This window comes from Toxorhynchites rutilus, chromosome 3 (genome assembly GCF_029784135.1).
Source record: "Toxorhynchites rutilus septentrionalis strain SRP chromosome 3, ASM2978413v1, whole genome shotgun sequence".
Taxonomy (NCBI): Eukaryota; Metazoa; Arthropoda; class Insecta; order Diptera; family Culicidae; genus Toxorhynchites; species Toxorhynchites rutilus.
The window spans coordinates 292,431,682-292,451,243 of NC_073746.1; the positions used below are offsets into that span (position 1 = coordinate 292,431,682).

At 41.1% G+C, this 19,562-nt stretch overlaps 1 protein-coding gene across 1 annotated transcript; it reads right to left on the reverse strand.

Annotated features, from left to right (window-relative positions):
- Positions 1-13,394: 13,394 nt before the first annotated feature.
- On the reverse strand, positions 13,395-14,334 carry LOC129774897 (uncharacterized). The gene is made up of 2 exons (XM_055778952.1): positions 13,718-14,334; positions 13,395-13,653 (listed from the first exon to the last, which is right to left on the reverse strand). Exons 1-2 carry the CDS (start codon positions 14,256-14,258, stop codon positions 13,448-13,450), a joined length of 747 nt encoding a protein of 248 aa, XP_055634927.1. The 5' UTR covers positions 14,259-14,334; the 3' UTR covers positions 13,395-13,447.
- Positions 14,335-19,562: the final 5,228 nt, after the last annotated feature.

Here is a 19,562-nt window from a genome sequence, read left to right on the forward strand (position 1 = left end):
ACGGAGCTGCGAGACAAGTTCTTGAGTCGAGTGAACTGTGTCCTGAGGACTTTCCTCAACGCGGGGAACAAGGTACGCGCGATCAACACATTCGCGGTTTCCCTGCTGACCTTCAGTTTTGGTGTAGTCAAATGGAGCAAAACTAACCTAGAGGACCTTGAGAGGAGGATGAGGAAAGCATTCAAAGAGGCCGGAATGCACCATCCTCAATCGGCACTGGAGAGAGTTTCACTACCACGCAAAGAAGGGGGACTTGGAATCGTCGACATTTCTGCACTGTGTGTTGCCCAGGTACGACAACTGCGCGAGTACTTCGCAGAACGCGCCAACCAAAACGCGCTATACCGGGCTGTCTGCGCCGCCGACAGAGGATACAGCGCTCTGCACTTGGCGCAAGCGGAGTACCAACTCAACTGCAATCTGCAGACAGTGGAGGAGAAGATTGCAGCTTGGAAGCAGAAGGCAGTGCATGGTGCCCACCCCCATCAACTGGACCGGCCACACGTCGACAAGGCCGCATCTAATCTGTGGCTAACGCGTGGTGAACTCTCTTCAGTAGTAGAAGCCGACATGATAGCCATCCAGGACAGGATAATGCCGACGAGAAACTGCAGGCGGTACGTCTGGCATCAAGACGTTGATGACATTTGCCGGATGTGCCATCAACCAGGTGAAAACATAGAGCACATTATGGGAGGCTGTCCCGTTTTGGCCAACGCAGCCTACACCGAGCGCCACAACAACGTGGCCCGTATTGTTCATCGACAACTGGCGCTCCAATGTGCTCTACTGGAAGACAACGTACCAAACTACCGGTACCTGCCTGCACCTGTCCTGGAAAATGACCGTTTCAAGCTGTACTGGGATCGCACTGTTCTGACCGACCTCTCGATCCACCACAACCGCCCAGATATAATGGTTTACGACAAGAGCGACCGCAAAGTCACCATCATCGATGTCGCTATTCCACTGAACCAGAATCTGGAGGAGACCCACGGTCGCAAAATCTGCAAGTACCGACCATTGGCCGTGGAGCTCAAGGAACTGTGGGGGCTAAGGGAGGTCCCAAGAATTGTTCCAGTCGTTCTCTCTGGAACTGGAATTATCCCGAAGACACTTCTGGAAGCGCTAAAGGTGTTGAACATCGAGAAGGAATTGGCCGGCATCCAAAAGTCGGTCATCCTTAGCACCTGCGCGATTGTCCGACAATTCCTCGGTCAGGACTAAAACAGCACGAGCATGCAGATACGTGCATTCCGCAGAGCCTAGTCCCCCTTTGGCATTCAGAAGCCCGGGGGCAGGTGAAAATTCTGGCTAGGTTCGCCTAGTTAAGAAGTGAGATAAGTCTGCCAATATAAGATATGTAAACGATAAAAACAAATAAATCAATAATTACGAAAACAAAATCCTATTTTTTTGCAAGTGTAAAAGTGTAAAAACACTAGCTAATTTGCCTCAATTTGAATCGAAAATGTCATTTTTGGATAAAAGGGGAAACATTGTTTTTTCGGCCTAATATCATAATAGGCACTAATAAAAAATGAATTATGGTAAGGATAAAACTACCACTCTTCACAAAAAATTGGAGAACCATTATATCGGTTTGGCATTGAATGGATGTGTACACGTTTACATAAAAATATACAAGTGTACACTCACAAGATATACATATGTAAACGTACAACATGCTTATCACTATGGCGTAACAATCTGTTTACGGTGTTCCTTTTGTTACATAATTAAATTGTGGAAACGTGTACTCAATTCCTGCAGCTTCAGGTCTCAGTAGCTGCGACTTCAGAAATACAGCAGCTTTCCAACATAGAGGAAAATGAGAACGATGAGATCCTCACAGAATTGTTAGAATGTGCCACGATAAATCCTTTCTTCTTCGTTGATAGCAATTTCAATCAACAGCTGGAATCCATCGAGGTAGAGAAGAGACGAAATCCCGACTTCAACATCTGGAGATATTGGATGGACAGGAAGACTACCCATTCTGAATTGAGTGTTGTTGCCGCACTGCCAGGTTTCGTTGAATGTGTTTTTAGCGCTCTATCGTTGATTCTAACGAATATCCGTTCAACACTCGGTGAAGATGCACTGGAAAATATTCTAAAGATTAAACTGAACAAACTAGTGTTCAAAAAATGTAAGTGTAACATGAACGATTCGGGGCTCAACGTGTTAGATGAGATATTCATTCTAAACGAAAAATCTCATATTCGTTCATGATTGATATTTCAAGATGTGTTCCTTTTATTCCTCAAATTTAACATTTCGTGTTCGATAAGAAAGTACCGAATATCCTGCTGCCGGTTATTCTGCTATCCAGACTCAAAACGGATATTCGGTATCCGGCCGAACCATTATCCGTACCATCATCAATTTCGCGTTTACTACTAGCGCCGGTAATTGAATACTCATGCAGGCATACTGCACAACCTTTCACTGCACCGTTTGCATTAGTTTCAGTGAATAAGTGATAGACACATTATTGAGTGACGATGTGCCAATTGAAAAATTATAAGGCCCTGTCGGCAATACATACGTATACTCGTTACAGATCCAAACGACACGGGCCGATGGTTGTACAGGCCACTGATCATTCAACAAGAGCTGAGGATTGTACCGATCATGACAATTCTACACGAGCTGATGATTGTACTGGCTAGTGACCATTCCACCTGGATTCCTCGAGTCGGGAGAGACGCACCACGCTAGATAATTTATTTATTTAATGTCAAACGTCTTCGACCTAATGGTTGTACAGACTGCTTATAGGGACTTAATTCTATATTCTTATTCTTATTCTATAAGGGGTACAGTCTAGGGGAGCGTTGCTGATTAATGGTCAGCTACATCCCAATAGGAAATATCTCGTGTCGGGCACACGTACAAAACATTGAAGACTACAACATTCTAATTATGGCCACAAATTGTAATACTAACCTCGATCCAACCGCGAGTAATCGGTTACATGTTCTAACATAGAGCTTGTTAAGGCTCATAACAAATATATCCGTGAGTCCGCTTTGTATTGCTGGTGTAGAGCCGACCCTGAGGTAACGGTAACCTCTGAGCTAGCCGCTACTAACAGTATTCAGACCATTTCTGGATTTGAACACTTACAAATATTGTAAACATCATGCTTGCATACCATTTGTATCAGATTCATATATCTAAATCATGTATTTAATGTATCTCGATGACCTCAATTCTATTTGTCCGATGCGCTGATGTTGGTTTGTCTACATCAGGGTTTCTCAAAGTGGTCGATATCGACCCCCAGGGGTCGATATCGGTTTCCCGGGGGTCGACGTGGACCAAAACTGATTGTGGGGGCCGACGAGGTTTAATAATCGACCCCTATTAATTAACACAAGTTCTTATTTGAAACATTCAAGATACTGTATAAGTAGTGTTCCAACTTGTTAATATTAGTATGACTAATATTTTAGTAGAAAGTATTATGCTGGTACTATTCAAAAACTCAACAAGTTGATGGGCGTACACAAGTTCGTATAATATGGAATAAAGGGAGAAGTGAAAAGCGTAAACAAGTTCTTGTAAGGTAATGTGTTTGAGCGTACAGGCTCTTCAGGCACGTTTTGATTTGATCTATATTTGCTACATACACGCGATTTAACCCTTTGCACTCGGCACGGTTTTGGACGCTGGCTATCAGCTACTCGACACTACTTTGCAGTGGAAACGTCCTTTTACAGACTCTCGTATCATTCAGTATAATTTTGGAACCAAGCAACGTATTATGATGATATTGAACTTATGTGAATTGGGTGACATCGAGAAAGTAAAGGGTGTGTCACATCAAATTGCATCACGGAAAAAACGCTGTAGAAATTTAATTCTTAGGAATTATATCTTCAGCTTTCGCTTATAATCAGATAAGAGTGTATAGATCACGTTGGCCATGCTTCACTGTCAATTTTTCGTAAATTTGGAAAAATGTCGTCGAACGAAAAAGAGCGTCGTGAATTAATCCTGTGCACTCATTTCGAGAATCCGGAGTTGTCACATCGGGACATCGGTAAGATGCTGGGAATCGTCCAATCCACGGTCAGCAGAGTACTAAAACGATACTTCGAGAACCTAACCATCGACCGGAAGGTGAAGAACGGCAAAAATGGATGCTCCGTCAGTGAAAAAGATCACAAGCGCGTAGTTAAGCAATTTAGACGTGATCCGAGAAGTTCGGTCCGGGATGTCACCAATAAGCTGAATTTGTCAAGTTCATTCGTCCAGCGGACCAAGCAGCGGGAGGGCCTGCGTACATACAAGGTTCAGAAGACTCCTAACCGCGACGAAAGGCAAAACATTGTGGGGAAGACCCGAGCCCGGAAGCTGTACACCGAAATGCTGACGAAGCCGCATTGCCTGGTAATGGACGACGAAACCTACGTCAAAGCGGACTTTCGTCAGCTGCCGGGCCTGTTGTTCTTCTCCGCAGAGGACAAATTCAGCGTTCCGGAGGAGATTCGCAAGCAGAAACTATCCAAGTTTGCCAAAAAGTACATGGTGTAGCAAGCGATCTGTTCTTGCGGAAAGCGGAGCGCCCCCTTCGTGATGACCGGCACGGCAAACGGGCAGGTTTACCTTAAGGAGTGCCTACAGAAGCGCTTACTACCACTATTGAAGCAACACGAGGGCCCGACCATCTTCTGGCCGGATCTCGCTTCGTGCCACTATTCAAAGGACGTGTTGGAGTGGTACGAAGCCAACGGGGTCACCTTCGTGCCAAAGGAAATGAACCCGCCCAACGCGCCGGAGCTTCGCCCAATAGAGAAATATTGGGCGATTATAAGCAGGCCCTCCGGAAGAACCCAAAAGTTGTCAAATCGGAGGCGGACTTCAAGAGAAAATGGATTTCTGTTCAAAAAAAACTACAACCTGACGTTGTACAGAACCTTATGGACGGGGTAAAGAGGAAGGTGCGAGCATACGGGCTTGGGCTCGAAGTATGAATAAAAAGAAAATGGCAAAAGTTGTTTAATAGTTTTTATTTTACTGTCTATAATTTTCAAATAGATCGGTCTACTGGGCGAATTTCTACAGCGTTTTTTCCGTGATGCAATTTGATGTGACACACCCTTTATATTCGCAAAAAAAAACAAAATTTTATTTTTTATAATTTTGTATAGTGTGATAAATCTGAAAACACCTTGCAATGTACGTTGTTTGGCACCTGCCACAAAATGTTTTCCTGTTGCAAACTATAGAATCCCGTTTTCTTTGTTCCACATCAGGAATAAGTAATTTATTATCCAATCCGGTGTCTTCAAAAGAGAAGTACTCAGATCGTCGCTAGTCGCGTTTTCGTCTGACACAAAATTCGCTGACACTTCTTCTATATATCTTAGTAATTTTACTATATTTTTATTTGACTTGTTATGCCATTTCAAAAGGAAACTTCAAAGAAACATGCATATTTTTGAAAGTTGCGCTGAAATAACTCAATTCCTCGTAATCAGTGAAAAAATGTTAAAAAATGACAGCAGAGTGCAAAGGGTTAATATGAAGGAAGTCATGATCAAATTCATGTCTAAACATGCTTCAGATATTTTACTGTATAACAACCTGCCATTTAGGTTAAAGTTCATTTTTGTTGTGGATTACATGATTACATAACTAAATAAAGTAAACTAAAATAAAGTGATTGAAAAATAATTCACAAAATACTTAGTTGCCGACGCGCCCTAGCTTAACCATACATTTCTGTTGTTTGTGAAAAAGTTGCAAAGTAGATACAAAACACTTTTTCATATTTTTATTATATTATATATAAGTATTTTTTTTTATTATTTCAGGAGTTTATTTATTTATTTTCGTACTCTGATTGGTAACTAATGCAAATTTTCTATACAATATTGACTATATCCTATAACTATAAGTGACTATAAGTTTATCTATGAGTAGGCTCGTGAGCATACCCAGAAAACATCCAGTCCAAACATTGGTAGAATGTACAGAAGTGTCAAAATTACCAAGATGGGCTTCACCGATTATTACGTGCAGCAGCATCACTACGGGAGGAGTCCTAACTATTTCTTCTGCGCAAGGTTCTCCCTCTACGACTGCTGTCTGGTTAAGGTGGAAAAAGCGAAGATAAGCTAGACACCATAACAACTGGAAAAGGGCCACAACAAAACAATCATTTTGATCAGGAGATTCTCGAATCTACCGAAGTTATCTACTTCGATGGCAACCGCAATACGTACTGGCTTCCACGAGTTTAAGGTGAAATCGAATGTTTTGTTTTCTCGTCGCTTTTGCGTTTCAGCTCGCGTGTGTTCATTCATGTAACAATCGCCCTTATTATTGTTTACGGCCGTATCTGATTTTCGTTAGATAGATTTGATTCGAACAGTTTCGAACAATATATTATTGTTTTCGTAAGAATCCGTTCGAACGAGAACTTTTTCAAACGTAAAAATGTCGAAGTAATCACTTAAATTTCATACATGATTCATCAAAGCAATTACATGGGTGGTGCAAACTAGCAGAAATGTCAATGTTTCTCGAACACAGATGTAGCATTTATATACCAGCGACAGCAGTGCGCATAGCGGTATAAATATCCGTGCATTGCAAGTATAGTTCTCATTCCAAATCAATCCTTTGTCATAAAAAGTTGAAAATAATAAAAAGTGAAAAGCGAAAAGTGAAAAGTAGTGAATTTTCCAGACGCATTTTTATTCGTACAGTGCATTTTACCATTGGCTTCGCCGTTGCAGTCTATGCTACTGCTTCGCCACCGGAATCTTCCCGCTCCACTCAATATTGATTCAGCCTGTGCTGCAGAGAATTTCTCGCCGTACAAGGAAGCCACAATTTACAGTCCACATACGTTCCATAACGAACAGTAGGTGAGAAAAGAAGCTCGTGTGCAAATTTAACGGTTTTATTGCTGTGTTTTTAGTGGTGTCTAACGCATTTTTTTTTAACTTGCAGGTTTACTGCAAATTTTATGATGGCAGATACGAAGAAAAAATGCAGACAATACAGTTTGGACTACTTGAAGTTTGGATTTATTCCTTCTCTATCGAATCAACACTTGCCAATGTGTCTCATATGTGAAAAAGTATTCAGTAACGATGCTATGAAGCCTTCAAAAATGGAGCCCTTGTCATTTTTTCAAGCACTCAAGGAAAAGTTAGAGAAAGTTCCATCCATAAGATCGATGTTTGCGTCATCATCTATGCCGATGGTATGCGAGCGTCTTACAATATATCTTTACTGATAGCGAAGTCAGGGAAACCAAACACAATTGGAGAGCAACTTATTTTACCAGCCATTGCGGAAGTTCTCAACAATGTATTGCACAAGCCCGCACAGGATATTATAAAGAGAATTCCTTTGAGCAATGACACCGTTCAGAGACGAATAGACGAGATGGGTCGCGATGTGGAAAATATTTTATGCAATTTATTGCAGACCAACAGATTCTCTCTTCAGTTGGACGAGTCTACATTACCCGGCAATATAGCTCTGTTGTTAGGGAATGTTCGATACATCAGTGATGAAAATATATGCCAAGAACTGCTTTTTGCTACATATTTAAAGACTGATACAAGAGGAGAATCGATCTTCCAGGCCGTGCAACAATTTTTTTCGGATAAAGCTATTCCATGGAAGAAACTTGTTTCAGTTGCGACTGATGGTGCACCATCTATGGTTGGTCGTCATCGTGGTTTTATAGCTCACTTAAAGCGACAACTGCCTGAGGTACTGGCCATTCATTGCGTGATTCACAGACAGCATTTAGTGGCAAAAAATTTGAGTCCTAGATTACATCAGTCTTTACAATATGTTATTAATGCTGTCAACATGATTCGAAGCAATTCTTTGAATTCTCGATTATTTACTCAGCTATGTAAGGAAAACGACGAAGTCTTCACTCGGTTACTTCTGCACACTGAAGTTCGTTGCCTATCAAGAGGGTCTTGCTTGGAAAGATTTTCAGCTATTTTTGAATCTGTATTGGAGCTTTTAAAAGAAAGAGATCCGAATTTGAAAGAAAATCTGAACAATTGTAAAACAGATATTTATTACATGACTGATCTTTTCGGTATGCTGAACAAAGTTAATTTGCAGCTGCAAGGTGACGATCTTAACTTGATTAAAACTAAATCAATAATATCGGCATTTGTGAGCAAACTCATTCTTTATAAAAAAAATTTAGGCCGAAAAGAATATTCACAGTTCCCGCATTTGTCAAAATTGTCACAAACGCTTCAAGACGACGTTCTTTCATCATATGTCACTCACTTAGATGCATTACAAATGGATTTTACTGGGAGGTTTGAGGAACTCCTAAATTTGCAAATTCCTCAATGGATAATAAATCCATACAGTACCTCAGCCATGGACGAAGCCAATGTGATATTGCAGGAAGAACTGATTACCATCAGCACAGATGAGGAGCTTAATCCGAAGTTCAACCAAGGCTATCAGAAGTTCTGGTTGCAACGTAACATTGGAACACAGTATCCTACATTGTGGAACATTGCAGAAAAATACCTTATCGCGTTTCCATCATCGGTGACCGGAATAAATCGCCACAGTAAACAACTGCAACAGAAACAACCGCTTAGAAAAAGTGTAGTAGGCTAGAAATATTTGGCGCGGGAAAAACATCATGTGCCTCACATTTCTATTATAAATTTATTCTCTTGTTCTCGTTTTTCGAAATTTATTCTGAGGACAATGTAATGGGGACGAAGTCCCCATTTGGCGAGGATAAGGAATCGAGGCGGCCCATGCCGCCAAGATGACGCAATCCGAGTCCACCGCCGACCCGCCGTCGGAAGCGGCGGTGTCTCGCACGCAAACCTGGGATCCACTGATTGCCCGGTTAGTTTGAAACATAGGATACGATCCTTTAGCAATGTCCGACCGAGCTCTAGCGAGCGTCGGACGGTATACGTCTGCCCGGGGCGTTACGTTTGCCTGGGGCGATACGTTTGCCCGGTTAATTCTTGTTTTGAAATACAATACCGCGCCACAATATTTATAGCCTACTACACATTTTATAAGCGGTGGTTTCTGTTGCAGTCGTTTTCTGTGGCGATTTATTCCGGGAACCTCCATCATCATACCTTGTCGAAAAAGGCTTCAGTGTGGTAACAAACATTTTGACAAAACAAAGAAACCGATCGAAAATCAACGAACGCGGAGATTTGAGGCTTCAACTCACCAATATTGAACCGGATTTGAAGAGATTGGTAGAAAGTCATCAGGTTCATCCATCTCACTGAATTTTCGCATGTAATTTGCATGAATAAATTTTAGTTACACTTGTTTTTTACTGAATTTATTTATTTCGTTGAATTATGACCAAGAAATGTTGGCAAGTTTGTTCACTCAAACAAACGCAAAGTTTTCAAATTGGTAAGTATTTTGTATATATAAGAAAAAAAACAAGAGATAGAATTTTCGAAGAAATTTGTCTATAGGGGTCGATGGTATCACTTCATTCTGGAAAAGGGGTCGCTCACCCAAAATAGTTTGAGAACCCCTGGTCTACATGATTACTATGACAACCGCTTGGTGTGCTGCAGTTTGTTAAGGTTGTCCTTCGCGCGTAGTAGAAATAAAGCTTCTGAGTGTTTGATGTTGTTCACCTTCAAAATGCCCAGATAAAGGGAATATTCTGAAGAAAAGTTATGAATGGATCAATTTGATGAAAGTAAACTAAAGCAATAAAAAATACAACATCTACTTGGAAATTCTAATTTCTTCATTCAAAAATGGTGACTTCTAAAACCGGACAAACCATGATCATTTTTCGGACAAACCATGATCAGAGGTGGACAAACCATGAACATATCAGGCTGTCAAAAAAGTCCTGCGGTATTTCCGCGAGGTGTCGTTGTAAGCGCGTAGTTCTAGTTGTATTCATTGTATCGAGTCATACTATAGCTTGTTGGAAAGGTATTTTTGCGCGCTATAATATAGTCCTTGACAGTGTTTTGTTTGGTTAAGTCGTTCGTGAGTTATAGTGTCGCAAGTATGGAGCAAAATAAAGAGAAAATCCGACATATTTTACAGTACTACTATGACAAAGGCAAAAATGCATCTCAAGCTGCCAATAAAATTTGTGCAAATTATGGACCCGATACAGTTTCCATTTCCACCGCACAACGATGGAACGTTTTCGTTCTGGTGTAGAGGTCGTCGAAGATGCGCCACGCTCCGGAAGGCCTGTCGTCGAAAATTGCGACAAAATCGCTGAATTAGCCGAGAAAGACCGGCATAGTAGCAGCCATAGCATCGGCCAAGAGCTGGGGATGAAGAAGCTTGGATTCACAAACATTATGAAGTTGGCATCTCGTTGGGCACAAAATCGTTTTTATAACATGTAACTTTCATGAAGAAATATCGATTACAACAAACTAGTTTACGTAGAAACACCCTAAATCGGACAAACCAAGAGCATTTACCCTAGTTAAAATTAATTACAATTAATTTTTCATTGAAGTCTAGGTGCATGGTTCTGGAAAGATTGTTGTTCCTCATTTGACTCAAAATTCTGCCCGGTGAGTGACTTTTTCAGGTTTGGAAACAAAAAAAAGTCGCACGGGGCCAAATCTGGAAAATACGGTAGATGGGGCAGCAGTTCGTAGTGCAATTCGACCATTTGACCGTGGCCATGGCGGAATTTTCTTTTTGACGTAGGACTACGTCTAAGCGGAAGATATAGGGGGTGAAATGAAAATCTAGGCACTGAACAAGTAGGAAAAAATGCAAGATTTGGAACGCTTATAACTCGAGCATTTCTCAATAGATCGCAAAGGTTTTTGCATCAATTGATAGGAAATATATCTACGCATCTATCATAACGAATAACATTTCATTTTTCTTGAGATAAATAATTGAATAATTGTGAAATATCAAGCATTGTCAAAATGCACTATGTGCCCATTTTTGATTGGTCCATTTTGTGCTCCTCAAATCGAACCGACCAAAACGGGCAACCAGAGCAGCAGCGAAATAGAATGAACCACGATTGGAAAGGAAAAAGAAAAAATGAACGAAACATTGGTCGCAGTCTCACACATGCGTAATTCTCGAGCCAGCCAGTCAGCTTAAAAATCCTCGTTCCGCTGCCGTAACGATCATTCTCATTCAAACCGTACACCACATCGGTTCGCATCACAACACATCAACAAACCAACCCAAGCAGCCATGTCCGGACATGGTAAAGGAGGAAAAGTGAAGGGAAAGGCAAAATCCCGCTCGAACCGTGTTGATCTGGAGTTCCCCGCAAGGGTAGCTAGGCCGAGCGCGTTAGTACCAGTGCACCAGTCCACCTAGCCGGCGTTATATAGTTTCGGCCGCCGAAGTGATCGAGTTAGCTGGTAAAGCTGCTCGCGACGATAAGAAAACCCGCATTCGGAACAGAACACATTCGGTTCTGTGGACATCAAGACAACAGGCAGTTGCAGCGAGTGGCGAGTGGCAAACGCAATCGCAATACAGCATCAGGTAACAGAAGAAAAAAGTTTGTTCTTTATACACACTGCTTTGGTGGCAAATCCAGAACAAGGCGGCATCGAGGGCGTTCGAAATGGTTTTTTTTTTTCAAAACCACGAGTACTAAGTTTTCTAAATTGGAACCATTCCATAAAACAAGGCGCTTTTCAGGGCCATTAAACCTTCCAAAAAAGAGTTTAGGAAATACAGTTCAATGCTTTCTAAAACAATATCCAAAATAATAATAAAACACAAATTGATTTTTTCATAATTTGTTTGCCAGGATATGATGAGTATGTGAATTTGGCAGTTGTTCTGAGCTTATTGATTTTCACCAATTCTTAAATTGCTTCTAGATTGAAAGTACAGTAATTTATACTTATCTCGACATTTAGCTAATTGGACGGACCAGTAATGCGACATATTTAGTTGGACATTTTTGTAAACATAGAGTTCGGGGTCCAAATTATGACCCCACATTGAAGGTCGACACTGTACCACTGTCATCGCAAATGTTCAAATACAGGTTAAAATTACCTCCAATCCGATACTGAGTGGTGGTAATGCGACGTGCCATTGAATGTAATTTACTGTAAAATATGTCACAAGCTGGATGGGAAGAAATTTTCCAACTGTGAAAGCTGTGGCGAGTGGCAAATGCAATCGCTAAACAGCAAGGTTTAGCCGAACAAGATGGGGATATCGAGTGATAACAAAACAATAAACTCTTTAGATTGAAGATAATTTTGTGATCCTGAAAAGGACCCTTTTTAGCCTGCATGTGAATCCAACGAGCGAACAAATCGTAATGAATGTATTTTTTTGCCATCGCTCCCTTTTAACGCTCATTCGTTCGTCTCGTTGGACTCGCTCCTCTGGCTGAGTCTGGCGATTTGTCTCTATCCTGTGAGTCTGTACCGCTAGAGTATAAAACACGCGGACCCCAAATAAATATCTTATTTTCTTTCAAACCGTAAACCCGTGTGGTTGTACGGCATCGGCATCGTGGACGTAACAAAGGAGGACAAGTTAAGGGAAAGGCAAAGTCTCACTCGAACCGTGCAAGTCTCCAGTTCCCTGTTGGCTGCATTCACTGATTGCTCCGCAAGGGTAACTAGGCCGAACGGATTGGTGCCGGAGCACCAGTATACCTAACAGCGATTATAGAGTTTCGGCCGTCGGAGTGCTCGAGTTGGCTTGCAAAGCTGCTCACGACAATCAGAAAACCCGCATCAAGAACAGAGCAGCTTCGGTTCGGCGCTCATCAAGGCAACAATTAGTTTCAGTGAGTGGCAAAGTGTTTCTCCGGCACGTCGCATCAAATGTAATTTACTGAACAACATGTCACAAGCTGGATGGGAAGAAATATTCCAACTGTGAAAGCTGTGGCGAGTGGCAAACGCAATAGCTAAACAGGAAGGTTTAACCGAACAAGATGGGAATATCGAGTGATAAAAAAAAACACAACACCAAAGGTTCTTTTCAGAACCATCAACATATTCATGAAGAGTAAACAGTAAACTAATCCATTTTAAGGTAGATAGGTAGGTATTCACGTAGGAGAAGAAAATAAAACAATATATTTAAAATATATATTTAACAAAAGCTGTCCCCTTTGTATAGTCCTACGTCACTCCGGTTATGTCCCCGACATTACCCACCCGTCTTTTTTCATTTTTCTAAAACCGCGGACACGCCTGCTTCCACACACAGACGAAACAAAACTACGAGTCCGATTCGGCTGAAATTTTGACGGTGGACTTGTGACATTGACACCATCGGGCGATGAGCCTAAGTACTTATCGAACCGCCCTCGTATATACATAGAACTCTGTGTTGTGATAAATGATGGAATATGTGTTGGCAATCAAAAATTGCAATAATAAGTAAATCATGTCTGTGTAGATTTTTTAAAAATCCTTTATTTCACGCCAGTTGATGAACAGACCCCTTATTTTTGTTCCAGAAAGTTCTCCTCCGGAAGGTTACCATCGATCCAATCAAATGTACGTGGACCGTCGGGGCAGTAGTTGAAGGAGTGGCTCAGCCGATCGTCTCCTGCGTTGTAGATACCGATGTCGGAACACGAACGGAAGTGTTCCTGAGGACCACAGCCAATGGCTCCAGTTCCATCTGGGCAAATACCCCAGTTGTTACCTACGAGGACATGAAAATGATCATGAAACAACTTTAACACCGACCTAACATTGCTCAAACTCACCAGTAACGTACGTCCATTGAATAACACAGTGTTCACAAACTACATCTTCGGGCAGTTTAAGGCAAACCTTATACACCTGGTTCAGCGTAGAATTCAGATACCAGTGGCGTCTACCTTCACAGTCTAGAAGTGGAGTTCGCTCGAAGCATTCCGCAGTTTCGGATCCTCGGCTCAAGTCGCATAAATTGAACTCAAAGTAGCCGAGATGATTCTGGGTAATTCTCACGTCCACCTGAATCTCAGAGCCTTGGGTGTAGTTGGCAACGATCTCTCCCTGTCCATAGATTCCTCCCAATTCGTTGTTGCGAGGCATACCATGTGCAAAGTCGTCACCACAGTGGCCGCACCTACCGCCGTTTTGGTTCCACTGGACGTTAAGTCCACCGCACCACAACTCATTATCGTTCCAGTTCGTCGGCGCCGATGGGTTGCAACGCCAGCGAGAGCTTCTGTTGGGTGGAACGACTACCATCCCGTGGCCGCTGATTGTGGGAATCAACGTTGCGAGTGCCGCAATCAAAACCACGGAAATATGGTTCATTTCGATTTCAGTAGCTTTTCGTCTAGTGGAACAAGAACACGACAGTGAAATTTCGGTACTGCTGGATTCAATGGTTACCACTGGGGGGTATATATACCGAAAATACAGCGTAAGAATTGATATTGCTGCGGTAACATATTGTCATTTATTATTGTTTTTGCGCTGTTTTGGAAAGTGTCTATCGTGTACTATTTTGATTTTTATCTTTTAGCGGCATCGAGCTCACGTGTTTACAGTAGATATAGTTCCAATTTTGCGCAGTTCAATGACAAGTGTTGATATTCGAAAGGTACATGACCGCTACCAACGATAATGTTTGTTATCAGTAGTCTAAGAAGATTTTAACTGCTAATTGGCATTCGCAACAACTGCCATTTGAACTTTGAATAATAGTTACAGTTCCATTACAATTTATAAAGGCTCCAGATGTTTTTGTGATATAAGCTTGCTGTTCTGGTTCAGTCAATGGAAATCGAGATGAAAATTTATATGAATCGATCAATAGCTGTTTATAATAATGTTCATTGTAGCTCTGTTGCACTTCTGATTAATAACAGCGTTTCTCACTACTGAAACACTTGGCACATGGCACATACTATTTCTTATCAGAATGTATCTTAATCCTACTGTGGAACGTGTTAGAAGCAAATATATAAGCGCAGGGACTAGACTAGATTAGACCGGAATAAAACATAACTTCTACGGCGCATCGATTATCGTCAACAAAAGATATTATTTTGCGCGTTTCTCAAGTAGTGAAGCTTTTTTGCTCTTCAAAAATACGCATTGCGAAAACTTTATCAATTGTGAATTCACACTGAATTAACGAACTATACTGTTACCAACCCAATAATTCGTGCTTCCAGAATCAACTGCACAAAAGTGACGATAATCAAACCACCCAATTTGGTATTTATCTTCAGTTGCTCTACTCTTGTCTTAATGTTGTTTAGAAATTTTGATTCTACAATTAAAATACCTTCAATCAATGTCATATAAACCGACTCAGCCATAACTTTGTCATTGTCTAAATTTCGCTTACAAACATTCCAAAATTTTGAGTTTCGTTTCAAGGTAAATGATTTTGGTTTGTCCAGTCGAAAATATGATCATGGTTTGTCCACTTTTTTGAATGCTCTAATTCAGCGCACCTGTGTCAAATCAGGTATTCGAATGTTTCAAAACATATAAATAAAATTGTCTTTTTCATGAATTCATAGTATTCACATGTTTTAAAGATTTATAAAATCCACCATCTATTGGTGTCAATGCGCCCCTCATTCGAGGTAACTTTTCATCAATCACCAGATGATTATTTAGTACGTATTCAGACCTTTTCTGGATTATAACACTTATAAACATTGGAAACATCATGCGTGCACACAATTTGTATCAGATTTACATAGCTAAACCATGTAATTAACGCATTGATGATCTCAATTCTGATCATGAGTTGTTTGATTCATTAATGTTGTTTTGTCCACATTAGCGATTGCGTTGCGTGCCAAAATTTCAATAACCTGTCATTCGGTAATGGAAATTTCTTTACCGGTAAAACCGGTAACAAAATACTTTGAAATAAACAATTTTCTTGAAGAAACGGTTTTTATTGATAATAATTAGTTTACAAGAAAAAGTTTTTGCCACTTAGTTTGTTGGTTAGGGACACTAATAATATTAACTCTTCTCGTCTTCTGATCTTAATCTTCGACTTCTGATCTTAATCGGATCTGATGAACGAAATTTCCAGAAGAAAAAAAAACACACGTTCATAGTTCACTGATGTTGGGCGTACACTACGAAAAGCATCGAATACTGTTGTCATGTATTTGCCTCTGATGCCTCCTGTTAATACCTTTGATTGCTGCAATTGTCGTCCAAGTTTTCTCTTGATGCTCAACTATTCTGCAGGTTCTGCATCGTCCAATCAGGGCTTTAAGTAGCTGCTTCGAGATTTCTGATGGTTTTCCGATAGCTGTTCTAACATAAATTGCAATCCGACATCATAAAGGGTGCAGTTTTTTCGCCATAGCAAATTAACAGCGACGAGAACTGGTTCGAGGGCATCAATCAATTCTTTTATCGCCGTCTGTTCTTCATCGCTGAAGCTTATCCTGTACTTCATCTTCAGGTCAAGCAACTCTGAAGTTGAAGCTCGAAGGTCCTAGAATCGGCGCAACACTGCCAGTTGTTTTTGACGTAGGACTACGTCTTTCATTTCTATACCGGGGTGTAAAACCAAAGTTTCGAGAACGAAAGCGTTACGCTGGAGACCGAGATTTTGAGCGTTAATAGCTCTTAAACAACTGAACGAAATGGTATGATAAACACTTCATTTGAAAGATAAAATGTCTACGCGTCATATACTTGTTACTTTTTCATCCAAAAACTTGTTTCAATAGTCTTAAAATTGCTTTCAAAACAGGCTATTGAAATCAAAAATCGGTATATAAGCGAGCGGCGCTCGTTAACCCACTCAGTTATGATTGAACAGCGATTGGAGCATGTTGTCGCTGTTGTTGTGAAGCTAATTTCGTTTATCATGAATGCGCTGATGAACGGTGTCACCAAGAGCCTGTTTGTGCACCTAAGGCCAAAAGGGAATCCATCAGGAGGAGAGTGATGCCACGGTTCCGCTTGAAACATCGGAGCAGCCGCCACACATACACACACACACATACACGCGTGGAATTCTCGTTGCTATCATCGTTGCTGAAAAATAATCTGCCAGTTCCCCTGGGAATTGAAAAATACATTCATGCGAAATAGTTTATTTTAATGTTTTCTATCCATATAACACTGCAACCAAATACATTTGGTTTTGTTATTTTTCAATCAATCGCAATTAACAGGAAAGCTTCTGAATATTTTTTTCCCCATCAGTGGAAATTTTCGTATCCAATATTGGATGCATAACATGAAAAACGGAAAATGTTTCACATCGCGAAAATCAAGTCATTTTCGAGCGATTATTTGCTTTCTACTCATATAATGCTTCGACCAAATACATTTCGTTTTGGATTTTTTCAATCAAGTGCGATCAACGTAAGACCACGTCTTTCGGCAATTTATTAGAGGTGCAATGAATCTTTAGGAATTCCCGCTCTACGCGCACTAGCAAACAATGTTTACTCAACAATTTCTCAAACTAGAAATGGGTGTTGTGAGAGAGGATTAGCGAACGCGAAAACGACAAACGGGAGAAAGATACGTTTGGAGGTTGAAGGAAATTGGCAGAAACTTCTTCATTCTATCATTCAAATAATGTGATTCATACCACATCGTTTTGCCAGAAAGAGATTATTAATGCTCAAAGGATGAATCGAGTCCTCCGAGGAAATTACCCAGCGCAAATTAGAGTCGACTATCGATTGCGGCATTCGTACACAAATAATTTTATAATGCAGTTTCACCAAAGTGATTTCTTCGGATATATTCACTACATCATGTCATGTATTTCATATTCTTCATAAGGAAATCCATATCCATGGCACCTATCGGTAACGAATTATTATCGAAACCACGATTTTCGCTAAATGCTCCTTTCAGTTCGGCCTGTAAAAAACTTTTCTGTACTCTAATCCATCAAATTTGGAGCCCTGAAAAGGGCCGTTGATTATATGCTAAGCTAATATAGCACGCTCTCCTCGGATACGATGGGCCAGCTGGATGTCCTTGGGCATGATGTGACGCGTTTTGCATGGATAGCACACAAATTGGTATCTTCGAATAAGCCTCCTGCAGCGTCATAACCGCGGAACTTTGGAAGCGCAAGTCGGTTTTGAAGTCCTGAGCAATTCCACGAACCAAATGCTGCAAAGGTAGCTTACGGATCAGCAATTCGGTCGACTTCCGATAGCGATGAATTTCACGCAAAGTTCCCGGTCGATAGCGATGTGGCTTCTCCACCTATCCTGCTACTGGTGCGCTTATCCGAGCTGACTTCGTGTGTCTTACCACTGAATGACTAACGAGCTGTCTGCGAAAGACTAACGAGCTCGAGTCCTCACGGTGCGAGAGTAGAGTAAGAAATGAACGAAAGCAAAGGAAGTGTCATTTTATAAACCATAAAAGTATAGAATCTAAATCCCACCCTTATTATATTCGTGAGTATACAGTAAGCTTATACAATAAAGAGGGTGGGGTTTACATTCGATTCTTTTATGTTTTATAAAATGACACTTCCCTTGCTTTCGTTCAATTCTTACTCTACTCTCGCACCGTGAGGACTCGTTTCATCGGGACTAAGCAGACAGCTCGTTAATCTTTCGGTGGTAAGGCACCACGAAAGCAGCTCGGATAAGCGCATCAGCCGCAGGAAGCGTGAAGAAGCCACATCGCTATCGACCGGGAACTTCGCATGAAATTCGTCGCTATCAGAAGTCGACCGAATTGCTGATCCGCAAGCTACCTTTGCAGCATTTGGTTCGTGGAATTGCTCAGGACTTCAAAACCGACTTGCGCTTCCAAAGTTCCGCGGTTATGACGCTGCAGGAGGCTTATTAGAAGATACCAATGTGTGTGCTATCCATGCAAAACGCGTCACATCATGCCCAAGGACATCCAGCTGGCCCATCGTATCCGAGGAGAGCGTGCTATATTAGCTTAGCATATAATCAACGGCCCTTTTCAGGGCTCCAAATTTGATGGATTAGAGTTCAGAAAAGTTTTTTACAGGCCGAACTGAAAGGAGCATTTAGCGAAAATCGTGGTGTCGATGATAATTCGATACCGATAGGTGCCATGGATATGGATTTCATAATGAAAAATATGAAATATATGACATGATGTAGTGAATATATCCCCATATCGAAGAAATCACTTTGATGAAACTGTTTATCGTTTGTCGTTTTTAATTGTTGGGAAAGGGCATTATTTCTGCTGACTAAATTCCAAGAAAAAATCCATTCCTTCTTTAAGCGTGATTCATTCTGCTTCGGATCAACGGAACAGTATGATAATCATTTCATACAAAAGATAAAATGTCCAAGAGTTATATGATTGCTATTTATTGAGTCGAAAAATTGTTTCAATAGCTTAATGATAGCTTCGAAAACAGGTTATTGAAATCATTCGTATCCGTATGTAGCGCGCCCACTTGGAAACCCATTAATCTTATTGGAATGTGAGATGGGGAAGCTCATACTTACGTCTATGCATTATGCTGTACACTACAGACTTTTTTTCTCCGTACTGATTAAGAAGCCGACCGAACTATCGGTCGACAAGTCAGTCTGCAGTCGGCGGGGGCTCTTAATTTCGTTTTTGCAGGTCGAACCGAAAAAATTTCAGTCGAGTTAACTC